At 33.2% G+C, this 15,209-nt stretch overlaps 1 protein-coding gene across 1 annotated transcript in view; it reads right to left on the bottom strand.

Annotated features, from left to right (window-relative positions):
- LOC145243368 (Fanconi anemia group D2 protein-like) overlaps positions 1-15,209 on the bottom strand; it is a 212,310-nt gene that overhangs the window by 61,844 nt on the left and 135,257 nt on the right. The window contains exons 28-32 of the mRNA XM_080106191.1: positions 14,902-14,993; positions 12,068-12,131; positions 10,633-10,749; positions 5,750-5,878; positions 2,034-2,152 (exon numbers count right to left, since the gene is read on the bottom strand). Coding sequence (XP_079962317.1) covers positions 2,034-2,152; positions 5,750-5,878; positions 10,633-10,749; positions 12,068-12,131; positions 14,902-14,993 — 521 coding nt within the window. The remainder of the gene's footprint in view (positions 1-2,033; positions 2,153-5,749; positions 5,879-10,632; positions 10,750-12,067; positions 12,132-14,901; positions 14,994-15,209) is intronic.

Genomic DNA, 15,209 nt, shown 5'->3' with positions numbered 1-15,209 from the left:
AATCCTTCTAGATTGAGGCAATTTTTATTTTTGTTCCGATCCAGAGTGCCCTCTCCTTGGGGAGCTGGATTTTCCCCCACATGAAAAATCGACCTTGTGTCTAACTCTGCCCTTGTGGGGAGGCAAGTAAATAGGAACATTATTTTTAAAGTTTTTATATGCATATGAACTTTGCTCAGATGGTAACGAATGATGCTGGAGAGCTATATGTTTTGGTTTTGATTCTAGCTGATGGCACCCAAACCATTTTTTTTTTTTTTACTTTTGAAATCACTAATATATATTTAGGTGCAATATAATAAATCAATAGAGTATTGGTTTCATAATAATAAATAATAAAACATAACTCAATTCCAGAATTAAGGTATATTTTAATATATATATTAAAGTATATAGGAAAAAAATCATCAGGGAAACAAATGTTGATCAACTCAGCTTTTACTATAATAATTGACTAGCTTTATCTTTTTTATTTTTTGTTTACATTTTTTGTTTAAATTTTTGTTTTTATTTGGAGTTTCTATTTTTAAGTTTTTTGTTTACATTTTGATCTTTTGCTTTAATTGTTTAAAAAGAATTGTTTAGATTTTTTTTGTTTTGATTTTTTTTATTTTTATTTTTGTTTTCATTTTTAGTTTTAATTTTCATTTAGATTTTTTTTAAAAACATTTTGTTTCAATTTTTGATTGGATTTTTTTTTTTAATTTTTGGTTTAATTTTTGTTTCGTTTTTTAATTATGCCATCTGGTGTTGTTTTATTTTTAATCAATAATTTTGCTGTTAAGCGGATGGGTCAGAAGTATTTTCGTTGAGGGTGTACAAGTGCATAAAGTTTATTGGAGCACATTCCATAGTACTTTTAAAACAAACAGGATGCAACATTGATGATATGACAAGGACTGAAACTTGGCAGACAGTGCAAGATCTATTAGGTAAGAAATTTTTTTCTTGAATCCTGTCCAAGAGGTGGGGGTGGGCTAATGGTTGGTGCACCCGCTCTGATATGGTAACAATACATCATACTAGTGTTGAGATGATTAATTAGATTTAGAATCAGGAATCTGAAAAATCGGAACTTTTCAGGGTATTGGAATCACTATCGGAATTGGAATAAAAAAAATTTGTGTTTATTTTCCAATGCCAAAAACGATTCCTTATTTTTATTTGATTTTGTTTAAATCAAAATCTTCCACTGCTGGTAGCAATAATAAAATAATGAATATTTATTGATATTAAACCACCAGTAAAACTAAAATCTATAGATCACCTTCCACAAATGTGTTTTTACGTTTGAGAAAATATATGCACAGTTAACATGTTTTTATGGTAATCAAAAAAAAAAAATAACCTTCAAGTTAAATATTTAGAGATTTATAAAGAATTGGAATCAGAATCGTCTTATCACTACGGCATACACAGGTGAATGATCATTTTATAGAGATACTGAATGTTAGGCATGTAAAAGTGTTACGTGTATTAAAATTTTAAATGAGTGTGCAATAACCATGTAAAAATGATACAACAACTAAGTGGAATGATTAACAAATTTATTTAACAACTGAAAATGGAGACTATGATGCTTTAGTTGAAGCCACATGTCTGTGTCTGAAGGTGTCATGTCTGACTCCACTTACCTCTTAAATTTATTCCGTCCAAGGGAAATAACTCTTTTCTTAGGTTAACCCTAGCAAAAAGTTAACTAACTCAGTAGAGGAAACCTACCATTTTTATAGCACACATATCTTCTATTTACTTATATTAATTCATGTTGCCTCAGAATGTTATGCAGAGGTGTTTGAAAATTGACGTTTTTTGTGGAGAATGGTATCAACCATGGTAACTGGTGATTAGAAAGGTTTCTTATAATTATTTAAGTAAAGGTGCTGTGTCTTTGTAACACTGAACAGTGACCATTCATTTTTGACCAAATTCCACCACAGATTGAAGGTAATTTTCCAAGGATTCAGCTATTTCCTTGGATGTGTGCACATTTCAATTTATTTCATTTAATTTCAGATAATGCAAAAACTTACCATGCGAATAAAGAATAGAAAATTTCTATTAAGAATTGGAAGCATAAAGCCGCTCTTTGAAATTCATGGGTTGTTTGTCCAGGTCCGTCCAACATTCCATCATTGTTGGCTATCAAAGTCTGCAACCAGAAAGAGGAAATGATTATGTGCAAAATCAATTACACACTGTTGTCTGATTAAATTTCTTAAAAATTGATACAAACCTCTGATTTTGTGCAGCATGTAGTGTCCAGTGGTAAATAAAAAAGAATAAAGACAAAAAGAAAATAATTCCGGCTTTTATTTACATACTGATCATCTCATGAAGTAATGAGAAATCTCATTACTTATATGCAAATGAGATGCTACTGGTTTGAATAAAAATTCTGTTCTTTAGATACTGAGCAGAATTTAAAGTAGTGAGATTTGACAGTCGTGCGTCCAATTTGGCGTAGTGAACTTTGACAGTCGTGTGTCAAATTTGGTTTAGTGAGCTTTGACAACCGTGCATCAAATTTGGTATAGCAAACTTTGCCGGCAGTATCAAATTTGGAGTTGGGAGCTTTGACAGCTGTGTCAAATTTAACCATAGAAAGTGTTAGTTGAAAATACGGAATAATTAACAATCCACTTAGGAAAAGTGCAGAATAATTAACTGTTGATTATTTAACCACATGTTGTATATTGATTAGCATACACTGCAGGAAGTAAATGGCACAAAAATCAAAGTATGTCAATGTTAATATGATGATCTAAAAAGGATTGGCGCTTGCCACACAGTGTGAGATCTATTAGGTTAGAAATTCTTTTCTTAACCTGTCCATATACATATGTTCATAGAAGTCATCTTGGACAATATGTTGAAAGAAATCTCTATGCTAAAGTTTGATATAGCAAGGGGCGTAACTCTGACCATTGCCTACAAAGAATTCTGCCTCTTTGTAGGCTAGGTTTTATCTAACAAAAACTGAACTAGAATAGCAAGTGCATACCTCCACCACTTAATCCAGTTAACCATTATCAAAAAATAAAAGTGAATGATTGGCTTAATGGATATAGCTGCAGATGATGGAATTGGCAATGTTGAATCAAAATCTTCACAAAACCTCTCGCGGTCATAACGATGTGAAAGGTATCAACCCACAATTTCTGAACACATAGTTCACAAAGATTGTATATCACATTGGTTGTAACTATTCATTACAAATACAAGATTACCTCCGAAACTCAGAGCAGCAAGCACAGCGATTGCATATCAATTTGGGAAAATTCGGTTCAGAACAGGCAACAAAAATCCTTATTCCATGAAGTTACAGTTTTGAGTTTAACACATCCTTGCTTGCCACAAGAAGAGAGGATAACAGATTCTGAATTTTTACCATAGCCCTGTTAGTTGGGTAGCCCTTGAGATAGTGATGACACTTTCATTAGCTTGACTATTTACTGAACTAGCAGGGCTTCCTGGCATTACCTGAGGCAATAAAAAAAACAAAGTAGAAGAGATTAAAAAGTGTGTATGAAACATCTTATCATTAAAACTTCTTTCTCTCTAAATCAATCCATCTTTCTGTTTTCCCTCTTCTTTCACCATTCCTCTCTATTGAAAATAAGAATAATGTAAGTCATTCACCTCTCCTTTATATGATAAACTAGCTAGACACCCGGTGTTGCCCGGTCATACAATACGCTTAAACATGATATTTTAATTTATGCAGATTGAGAATGTATCATTATAGAATCAATCCTTTATTGATTATTATATATTACGAGAAATAATTTGCCTGACGGACTAATTCGCAAAAAAAAAAAAATTTTTTTGAATAATAATGATAACATCGTTCATCAAATTCCGTCTGTGTTTCTTTACAATAATCACAGCTAATATTTAGGCTTGACGATCTTAAAAATAGTCTTCTCTTCTTATAGATAAAAAGAAGAATTTTTACAGAGGAATGTTTTACCTTATACCAGCCAAGGTTACACTAGTGTAGTGTAAAATATTCCACTGTAAAAATTCTTATCTTTAAGAGAAGAAAAATTATTTTTAAGATCTTTTTTTTTCGATTTTTGATACTTATCGGATGAATTTCTGTACAAAACATATCTAAGAACACTGCCAGAAATATAAATTACTTTGGTGTGAAATTTGCAAAAGATAGGTTCTGAAACGGCTGAGCCTATGAGGAAGGAATTCACACACAAAATGACTTTTATATAACAATAGAAATAACATGAAAATGACTGAAGAAAACGACCTTCCGCTGTACTGGAAACTGGCCCAATTGACCCCTCAAGAATGCATAATATTTGTCTTTACTTTTAAGTATTATTCATCCAGGACAATGTCAATCAAGAATATACCAACTTTGTGGCAGTTTATTTTGTAGTTTTCTATCCTTAGCTAGACAAACATATAGATAATAGTGCTATATGCAAAGGAATAAATATTAATACATATAGATACTGAAATAGAGACAAAACACATTATATTTGAGGTTATTTCCTAAATTATTTATAAAATAAGTGTACATCTCTGTCATAAACAAATTATTCTTTGCCAGTATTTCATCTATTATAACAAATTCATAGTCCTGTCTGTTTATTTGTTTGTTCACAATTTGGTTAATATATACAAAACATATACTGTTCCACAAATAGATTTTAATACTGAAAATAAAATTTTATATACTTTTATTACCACATGATTTCTATGTATATCATTTTTTTTATCAGGGAATCAACATTCAAGAGATTATCTAATTTGCATATTACATTAAAGAAAATCTGTTTTAATAATTAGCTCTAAATTTTTAATGTAAATTAGTAATTGTTTTAAGTATTCTATTTAGAAATATTATATAAAATTGATTTATTTATTTTTTATTATTATTATAACCAACATCAGATCCGCTTAAAAATTAAAGAAAGTTAACCTGAGTTATTTCCCTTTAAGTTATGGTATTTTATTTTCCTGTTCGAATTTCAGAAGATGGCTATGTTTTATGCTCCAAAAATCAAAAATATGGCCAACTTTTAGGAAAATTATAACAGCTTAAGAGATTTGGTGTATCTTAAATAGTATGCAACTAAATCCTCCATACGGCAATATGGTTTTTACACCAGATATATACAGCTAGTATAAACTAATGTCTGAATCTGTGAAGTTATAAAAAAAAAAATTGAAAAAGTCTGAACTTGAAAAGTTTGGCTCATGTCCAGAATCCCCCTATATTAAGAAAAATCAAAATAAAGAAAAATCTGTGTGATGTACATATCCATGATGAAACAAAAATATCATATTCCAAAATTCACATAAATTGATCAAATATCTTTATAATGAAAATCACTTTTAAATGATTATGGGAATTCACAACATAAATCTAGTCATAAAATTTGATTTTCTTATTTAAAAATACACTACTTGATCAACTTAGGTGATTTTTGGAATATGATATTTTCGTTTCATAGTATTAGAACTGTTTCACATTTTTCAGTGAGAAAAAAAGAACTTGTGGTTGTAGATACATATTTTTTATAGGTGATATTAACTTGCATATGTGGAGAACAGCTAATTTAAGGATGAATTGAGCAAAAGAGTTGATTGAATTTGGGAGAGTGCATTGGAGTTTAACATTTGTTGTTCTTTGTTGTGGTGTTATTGAAGAGAAGTCCATTTTTTTTTTCTTTACATTTTTAAATGTGTCAAAAATTGAGATTAAAAGGAGGAATTTATTCACCTGAAAGAAACCACTGGATCCTTCTAATTGTTCACACAATGCAGGTAATAACGTAATTGTCTTTTGAACGATTTCAGTGGGACTTTTCTGCTTCAATAATGTGAAGCCAACATCTGTGTTTCTGGATTCCTGAAAAATATTGTTTCAATTAAAAAAAAAAAAAATACTTCAATATTACGACAAAGTAGGAATGGGGAGTATTTCCCAATACGAAGCTGATGCAGGTAGTCACAATTTAAATATATGAAATGCAACACTTCAGTACACAAATCTGTGGCAAGCCAATCGATATTGTGAAAGCCAATCGATACTGTGAAATATTGTGAAGGCACATAAAGTGACATTGGCAAAGAAATTAAAGATGGAAAATAAAATAAATAGAAAGAAAACGAGTTCTTGCTGTGAATGCCTTACAAGGAGTAACTATAGATTGTCAAGCACCTTCCAGAGAAAGGACAGAAAGTGAGCCAAACTGCCTCGAATGTCTGAAAACAATTGAGAAGATTCCATCTACATACAGAGCCCCATTTAGTTTAAAAACATCTCCATTTTAGATCTGAGAGCAACAGAGGTCAGATGAAAGGTCTGTCCTAAGAGTAGAAACAGATGAAAAAATAAATGGGATACAATCATACCATCATCTAAGCTGGTAGAAATGGTACACAGAACTAGCGGTACTTTTATAGGAAACGCCTCATAGTACAGTGTTTTTGATTGCCTTTTACAGAAAAGATTGGAAATAGTTAAGCCATTATTGGGCAGTCGATTAATACATACATTGAATGAAACAAAGCTTTATTTTTTTTGCCCTGACTAAAGGTAAGTAAGGTCAATTAACAAATCTCTTCTGTGTTAAAGATAGGTTTAATAATTTTCTTCAAATCAGTAAGTGAATCGACTTTAATATTTTTGTTTTTTGTAAGCTTTTCCAACTTTATATAAAACTACCGACTGTCAACACGATGGTTCCAGGTTTGATCCTCGGCTTGGGAGAGGTGCTAGTCTAGCAGCACTGATGAGTTGTGATACAACGAAACAGGACTGTATGTCGATGACTACAAATATATTTTAAAAAGCCCCCCTCTTTGGGTTGAGCACTGTCGTAAATAATCTTACTCGATACTTAATTTGGCTGAAAAATGCAAAGCTCGTGGTTTGTTTACAAACAAACGTTTGAGCACTTTACAAGTACCGGACGGATGTTTATTTAAATAGCCATTCGGACAGATTAGTTGCAGGCATCGCTTCTGTGGTCGAGAGGTAGAACTGCCGACTGTCAACACGACAGTTCCAGGTTCGATCCTAGGCTTGGGTGAGGTGCTAGTCTAGCGGCACTGATGAGTTGTGATACAACGAAACAGGACTGTATGTCGATGACTACAAATATATTTACATATATATAAAGTTGGTAAAAATACAACTAATCTTTACACAAACAAACCTGTTAAGATAGTAAAAGCTCTACATACAATCTTTTTTCCTTTTCCTTATTGATCTGATGATATAATACAGTTTTCTATAACTTGGAATTCTCATCTTTTATTTATTTATATAGTAGTAAGTTTTGAAAACATATACAGCAATTAAGCTACACAGAATTTTCCGCATTTCATCCTCGTGCAAATTCATTAGACTTAAATATCGTGAGGGGGTGAGGATCGCCAAGGCGGGAGGCAATGTTTTTTTATTCCTAACTATACCCTCATCTGCTTTTGCATCCATATACTGTAGTTTTATGCTTTTTACATTTTTATTTTTTTTGCGGCTTTCAAATCGTAAACTACTTCAGCCATTTCCAGTTTGTCCCATAAATCATAAATGCAAACATTTGGATTGCTATGGGTCGTTTACTATAGAAGCACTAAAATACCAGTTGTTAACATTATTCTTATGATGCATCAATTACAGCAAAGTTTATTATGCAATTCACCTGGCAGTTTTAATGTACGAAATTCCCTTGGCATACCGGATGTGTCTGGTGTCGAATTTAGGTGCACATAACTCTGCTGATATGATACTGTTTCTTGTCATCAAGGCAAGAAATAGTATCATGAACGGCACCTTCACAAATGTGGCAGCAGTCCTCATTCTTAGAATGTATCGGACTCCTGAATAGATAATCTAAAGGAACACTCTGTATAATTCAATAACTTGAGTGTTATTTCTTCCGCCCGTCACACCAATAATTTCCTAGGTAAGGTTAACACTTTTGTCCAAACTTCCAACTTCTGTACACATAACGCACCTTGTCTCAACTCCCAACGTACTTCTGCTAATTCAACTTATTTCTTCGAAATCCAACTTCAAAATGAAATACCCTCTAAAAAATCAACCCTCTTTTATCTCCAACCAGGAGCATCTCATTTGCATATCGGGTGGTCACATTGCAGGCATATAAAGAGATAAGGCAGCCATTTTTGTTTCTTTCTTCTTCATTCATTTCATTCCACGACCGACCCGTTGAATTATGCACACGTGCTAATTAGGTAAGTCACACGTTTCCCTAGACTCTGAATTGAGACAAAAATAAAAATTGCTCCAGTCTAGAATGATTTCTCCTTCACTAACCAAAGACAAAAAAGATGAGGTTTAATATCCACCCTCCATGAAACTACTTCCCTAACTCCTCTATTTGATAAAATCAAAAACAAAACCCTTAAAATTTTGTCCATGTCAAACGATCAACCACTGGCCTGTCAAAGTTATGCTTTGATGGTATGTTAGAAGGCAAAAGAAGCAGAGGAAAGCCAAGGAAAAGATGGACAGAAAATGTTTTGGATTGGACATCTCTCAACAGTTGAGCGTCCATCAACCAACTTGCCCTGGATCGGAAGGAATGGCGAAAAATAAGCCTGTGTGTTCGCAATCCGCATCAAGTAGAAGATGCGACTCATGATGATAGTATCCAAACAGATACTACACTTTTTTCTTCAAACAGCCAATGAAAACAAGGTACACTGACAAGGTAACATAAGCTACGGTAAATTAGGGACCAGATTTATAGGAGCATCCCAAGTGGGGAGTTGTGCAGCAAGGTGTTTGTTCACATTACAGTTAAAATTCTGCATGTTGGTATAATAAGGGGAAACAGGAAGCAAGTGTTTGAACAAAGAAATTATTAGAGTAGAGAGCTTTCCAGCATCTGGGGAGTGAAGGGGTGGGATCTTACTACTTGACAGATTGATCAGGGATACTTACACTGAGGGAGCATAAGTGTAACAAGCTTGTTAGAGCAGATTCTATTAAAGTACTTGTAAAACAAGCAAAGAGATGCAACAGTGTGGTGATGGGACAGGGACTAAAGACAAAACGTTTATTATCAGTCGTTTGTTTGAACACAAAAAGTAGTTCTTGACATTTATCGATATCACAAATGTCAAAAATAGTTTTGCGCCAATAAAATGTTATATATCTGCTGCAACCGATCATCAAACGTGTTTTTCAATCTATTCAATTTCTAAAAATCAACCCTTGTCGTTGTCTCAATATAGACACTTGTTGGCGATAATAAAACACACGCAGTTGGTTATAAAAATATTTTGTTTATTCAAAATAATCTTTTCGGTTTCTGAATAACAGTTTTAATTTGTGTTGGGATGATTAATTGGAATCAGAAAAATCGGAATATTTGAGGGTATTCGAATCAAAAAAATTTGTACTGATTTTCCGATGCCAAAACAGTTCTTTTAATTATCATTTTTATTTGATTTTGTTTAAATCAAAATTTTCCATTGCTGGTAATAATGATAAAATAATAAGTATTTATTGATTTTAAACCACCAGTGAAGCTAAAATCGACAGATATTCCGTCACAAGTATATTTTTACGTTTAGGAAAATATTTGCATATTTAACTTGTGTTTTTACAGTAATCAAAGAAAAAATACAACTATATAGTTAGAGATTTATAAAGAATCAGAATCGGAATCAGTAATTGTATCCAGTTCTGATATTAATGACAGCACGCGGAGTGGGGTTGGTGTGTTTTTGTAGTGGACAAAAAGTGTGTTGCTTAGCTTGGCCATTGTGATCAAACTCTCTTTCTCTCTCTGTTGTCTGTCATCTCTTTTTTCAGATGACATCAACATTCCAATATGCATTGTCTTGAAATGTGAATTAATCTCACTGACACAATCTCTGGGGATTCTACGTTAGCCATTTTGACTTCTTTTATGTCATTCCCAAAAGTCTGCATCCAGGCTTCTGACCAACTTTCCTTTTTGACATCATTCTCGGAGATCTGGATTATTCAACAATGGGTTACCCGTGAAGATTGAAGATATCGCTCAAGCTATGCTACAAAGCTGCAACAGCCCTTAGTCTAAGATACTTTGCTCGTTATGTCAAAATTTGTAAATTTGCATCCAACAGATTTTGTGTTTATTAACAATACAATGCAGTTGGTCTTTGTAGATGTGAAATAAGCAATCAAAATTATTAAAAAAGGAAGAATTTTGATTGAATAAAAAGGTTATTTTTTTTTGTTTTACGGCATATCAACCCTTTTTCAGGTTATTTAATGCTGAATCCAGTGATTTTGAAGAATCATTTTTTAATAGAGTATGTTTGTTTTTTTGTTTTTTTTTTGTTTTGTTTTTGTTTTTTGTGTTGGCTTCTATTTAACCCATAGTTGGGACCCTAACAGGTACTACCACTCCGGGTTAGAGTGGACCTGGGAGCAATGGCAATTAAAGGGTGGCTCCATACTCCCTAAAGCCCGCAAGCTGGGGTCTCACCATCGAATATAGTTTAAGGTCATATCTAGGACCGTTGTATAAAGGGTTCTTTTTAGAATTTTTTATAAAGACCAATTTTTTTAAGATATGAGAGTATGGTGATTTAAATATATTCTGAATAAAAAGGTTAAAAAAAAAAAAAACTTACTTTGCCAAAGCAAAACCTTCTTGTAACTGCTGTTGGCAGAGAATGCTTGAGTTTTCGGTTAAAATCTTTGAGTAGGAATTCCACTTGCGGTGGTTGTACCATCACGTCCCGGAGACACTGATACAAAAGAATGAAAGAAACAAAAATATATACAACATGAAATGAGGTGTTATTTCTATGTTTGTTTCACCTGGCATCATTTATTATAAGCTGCCTCTATTTTGGAGAACAAGTGCAGCAATTGGTCAAAATTTATTACAAATTATTTCAAAAATTGCATAAAAAAGCATATTCTTGTAAAACTTGATAAGCTTTGTCTCTGCAGTTTTGCTTTTTAAAATTCTAACAAATAAGCAAGAATATAACATAGTTATTGAAATTGAAGAGTCAGAAAGTACGTGAAATAATCAAATGTTCAATTTGCTATTTATTATTTCAACCTAGACTTTTATTTCGTTAAAAATGGGCAAAAGTTAAAGATTATAGATTTAGAATGAGTGCTTTATGCCAAAGTGGTAGTTAAATATAATTAAATTTGGGTTAATTTTTGCATTAAACACTAATCTCACCTAATCCCTAAATGTCCATTGAACGGATACCATAATACTTAGTTCGCTGCACCTTATCGTAACAAAGATCTATACAAAATTTTAGCCAGATTGGCCTGATAGTTTCCAAGAAAAAGTAGATTGTTTGGTTGTTTTTGTTTTACGGCATATCAACCCTTTTCGGGTTATTTAATGCCGAATCCAAAGATTTTGAAAAAAAATCTTTTAATAGAATATATTTGTTGTTTTCAAATCAGTTTCTATTTAACCCATAGTTGGGACCCTAACAGGTACTACCACTCCGGGTCAGAGTGGACCTGGGAGCAATGGTAATTAAAGGGTGGCTCCACACTCCCCAAAGTCCGCAAGCTGGGGCCTCACCACTGGATATAGTTTAAGGTCATATCCACCACCAGAAAAAGTAGAACTTATATACTAGTTGCAATTAACCCATAACTATGTATTGAACAGATACCATAATACTTAGTTCTCTGCACCTTATCATAAAGGTCCATACAAAATTTTAGCCAGATCGACCCAGTAGTTCTGAAACAACTTTTTGAGTAAATGTGGTGACTAATCCCCATTAACCCTCAACTGTGCATCGAACAAATACTATAATATTTAGTTCTTTGCGTCTTATCATAACAAAGTTCCAGACAAAATTTCAGCCATTTCGGCCCAGTAATTTCTAAGAAAAAATGGAATGGACAAATAGACAGATAGACTAATAGAAATATAATATAGATTACATAAAAAAATCAGATTTTGTTGACAGCAAAACATTGATTCCTACAATTATATGCATTATATAATCTGTATTAATAAGAATGCGAAATGCATATAAGTAATGAAAAATCTTTTTAAATATCTTTTTAACAACTGACCTCCGTGTTCATCTGCGTGATTGGTCCGACCAGTAGAATGTCCATTACGTCAATGTCAAGCTCTCTGAAAATTATGGATAAACAAAATGATAATTTCAGGAAGCAAGGGCAAGCTTCGCCATCCAATAAAGTACAAGTTTGAATCAACATAAAAAAAGTACAAGTTCATAAATTTAAAGCTCAAACTTGGGCATCAAAAAGGAAACAAGGACAACTACGCACTGAATCAGTAATCATTATGTGTGAGTGGTGATCTTTTTAAATCAGCGCATTTCAAGAAAAAAGCATTATTACATATTTACATGTTATGTCGAAATTAGTATAAATTCCAAAAATTATGAAAAATGATCCAGTAGATGATGTGCTATTTAAATATTTAAAATAAAAAAAAATCAGTCACAATTACGTTCCTAGATATCATGGTTAAAAATGTCAGACTCTTGATTCAAGTAAATTTTAAGTGAAGGATTATCTCCCTTGTTTATCATACTGAATTTATCGCACAACTCTTCCACATTAAAAACAACCAATAAAACTCAATAATTCAATAAATTATATTTTTATTTGTAATTAGCCTGGGTGCCTGGTGTTGCCCGGATGTTTGGAGGTGTGTGTGTTCAACAAAAAAAAAAAAAAAGGTGGTGGCAAACAAGCTTGAACCCACACTGAAAAGGAGGAAAAGAACCTGAAAAAAAATTGTGACGTCATTGGCGTTGCATTCATTGCCAAACCAGAAGTGCCGAAGATTTAAATTAAGGCTAATCAATTGAAAAGAGGGGATGACTTTTGAAAATATCGTCGAAAAAAGCAACCTCTCCTTGTAGAAAAGTGCTCAGTTCAGGGTGAAGGAATTAATGTTTTTAGCCAATTTTTTTATATTTGTCATCCGAAAGGTCACGCTTCAAAACAATACCGATCTCTGTCAAAAGTTTTAGGCATACATAAATACATACATACATACATTTAAACAAACAGGTGAGATTTATATAATAGATTATTTTTCTACTGGATCATCTATACTAATTTTGACATGACACTTATGTACGTAATAATGTTTTCGCCTGAAATGCATTGGTTTAAAAGCTCACCAATGTAAAGAAGCACCTTCATTCAATCCTTTCACTCAATTAGCAATGGGAAGTAACTCTGATTTAATAATGTTTATAACATTACTAAGTTACAAAGCCATATCACTGATAATTGAACAGGTTGTGATGTCACTGAAGGGAAATTAGTCAAGAGGGCTAATAATACTCGTTGTTGGAGGTTACACAGAGATGAGAGGACATCTATACTCTAAATCTCACCTGTCTGTTTAAATGTATGCATGCATATATGTATGTATGTCTGCCTAAAACTTTCGACAGAGGCGACGGATTTTCACGAGATCAGTATAATTTTGAAGCTTGACCCTTCGGACAACAAATATCAAAAAATTGGCTAAAAAACATTAAATCCTTCACCCTCAACTGGGCACTTTTCTACAAAGAGGGGGTCACTTTTTCACCAATATTTTCAAAAGACATCCCCTCTTTTCGATTGACTAGCCTTAATTTAAACCTTCGCCACTTCTGGTTTGGCGATGGACGCAACAGCAAAGACGTCACGTTTTTTGGGGGGGTTTTTTCACATTCTTTTCCTCCTTCGCGGTATGGGTGCGAGCCTGCTTGCTCAGTACCACTTTTTTTTTTTTTTTTTTTTGCTCAACACACACCTACAAACACCCGGGAAACGTGGGCACGCAGGCTAGTTTATAATAGAAGAGAAAGACAGTGAAGTTGAGAGATGTGAAGAGAAGTGTAATGCAAGTTTTTTAAACAGGACAGAGATGCATTATCGAAGAAAGGGATACAGTCAATCTTTGGAAGGAGGCTTTCATACAAAGTTCTTTATGCAAGTCGATGAAGAAAAAATACATACCTTTGAAAGACGAACGAAGACAAAAGGCTTACGTAACAAATACATGACGTTTATTCATCCAGTTGGTGATTGGAATTTGATGTCTGCTACGTTGCTACATTGTCAACTTTTCCTGACCCCTTTCACTTCCTAAAGAGTTTCTGTCCGTCTTCCCAACTCACTCAGACTCCTCGGACTGCTACCCCTGACTGACTGCCTCGGACTCTGACCCAATTTAAACCAACACAACTTACTGTTTACCGCACTTTTTTTGTTGTATAAGTTATTTCTAATTTGCATTCCTCACTACAATGGATAATTAACTGCATTCCTGGAATCGTATCTAACAAAAAAAATGTATTCATTTTAACTAGATGTAAAAGAGCCTTCTACTCCAGTAATTTCTTCCCCAGAACCGCTAGACTTTGGAATTCCCTTCCGGGTTCCTGCTTCCCCAACTGTACTAACATGCAGAAGTTCAAGTGTAACGTGAACTGACATCTTGCTGCCCAACTCCCCACATAATACCCCTGTAGCTTATGTCCCTGATAGTAGCCCCCTACATCAAAGTGGCAATGTGCCTTGTTTGGTGTGAAAATGTAATTAAAAAAATTTTTTTAATTTTTAATAACTGCATTCGATTCAAGAATTCTCTTTCAATAATAATATTCGATCCTAATTTCTATGTTTCTAACTAAAAACCGGGGGCTGTCCCCTTCCACATACAACACGAATACTTTTCGTTCATTGTTCAACGTAAAAAATAGAGTAATACAGAGGTACACCTAGAGTAACTAAAAGGCTAATGAACCAAATGAGAGATGGCACAGTAGATACAATGACGATCTGCTAAAGTTGAAGGAACAGATACGGTTACATTCTGTTTATACAGGTGCGCCATTTTTTTTTTTTACAACATGATTTGAATAGGTTACCTGAAATACTGAGAATAGCTGTCCAAACTGACTCCAACTTCGGATGAATTATCCGTCGTAAGGTCTGAATGAGTGGTCACTTCACTGTTGCCCTAAAATAAAAAAAATAAAAATATACATACAAGTGAATTTCAAAAGCTACATTCAATAGAATATAAACCATACAACAATAAAAAAAATTATCATCTTCCAAAGTAGACACAATCAAAATTGGTCACATACAAATGCTTAATAGCTTTTGTTAAACAAGGTGCATACTTATTCCTGTTTGGTCAGTTACTTATGGTAATTATCGAGCCATGTTCTTT

The sequence above is a fragment of the Euprymna scolopes genome, chromosome 22 (genome assembly GCF_053919585.1).
Source record: "Euprymna scolopes isolate OS-2025 chromosome 22, ASM5391958v1, whole genome shotgun sequence".
Taxonomy (NCBI): Eukaryota; Metazoa; Mollusca; class Cephalopoda; order Sepiida; family Sepiolidae; genus Euprymna; species Euprymna scolopes.
Note: the sequence above shows the minus strand (reverse complement) of the source record. Positions and strands in the feature narration are given on the sequence as shown.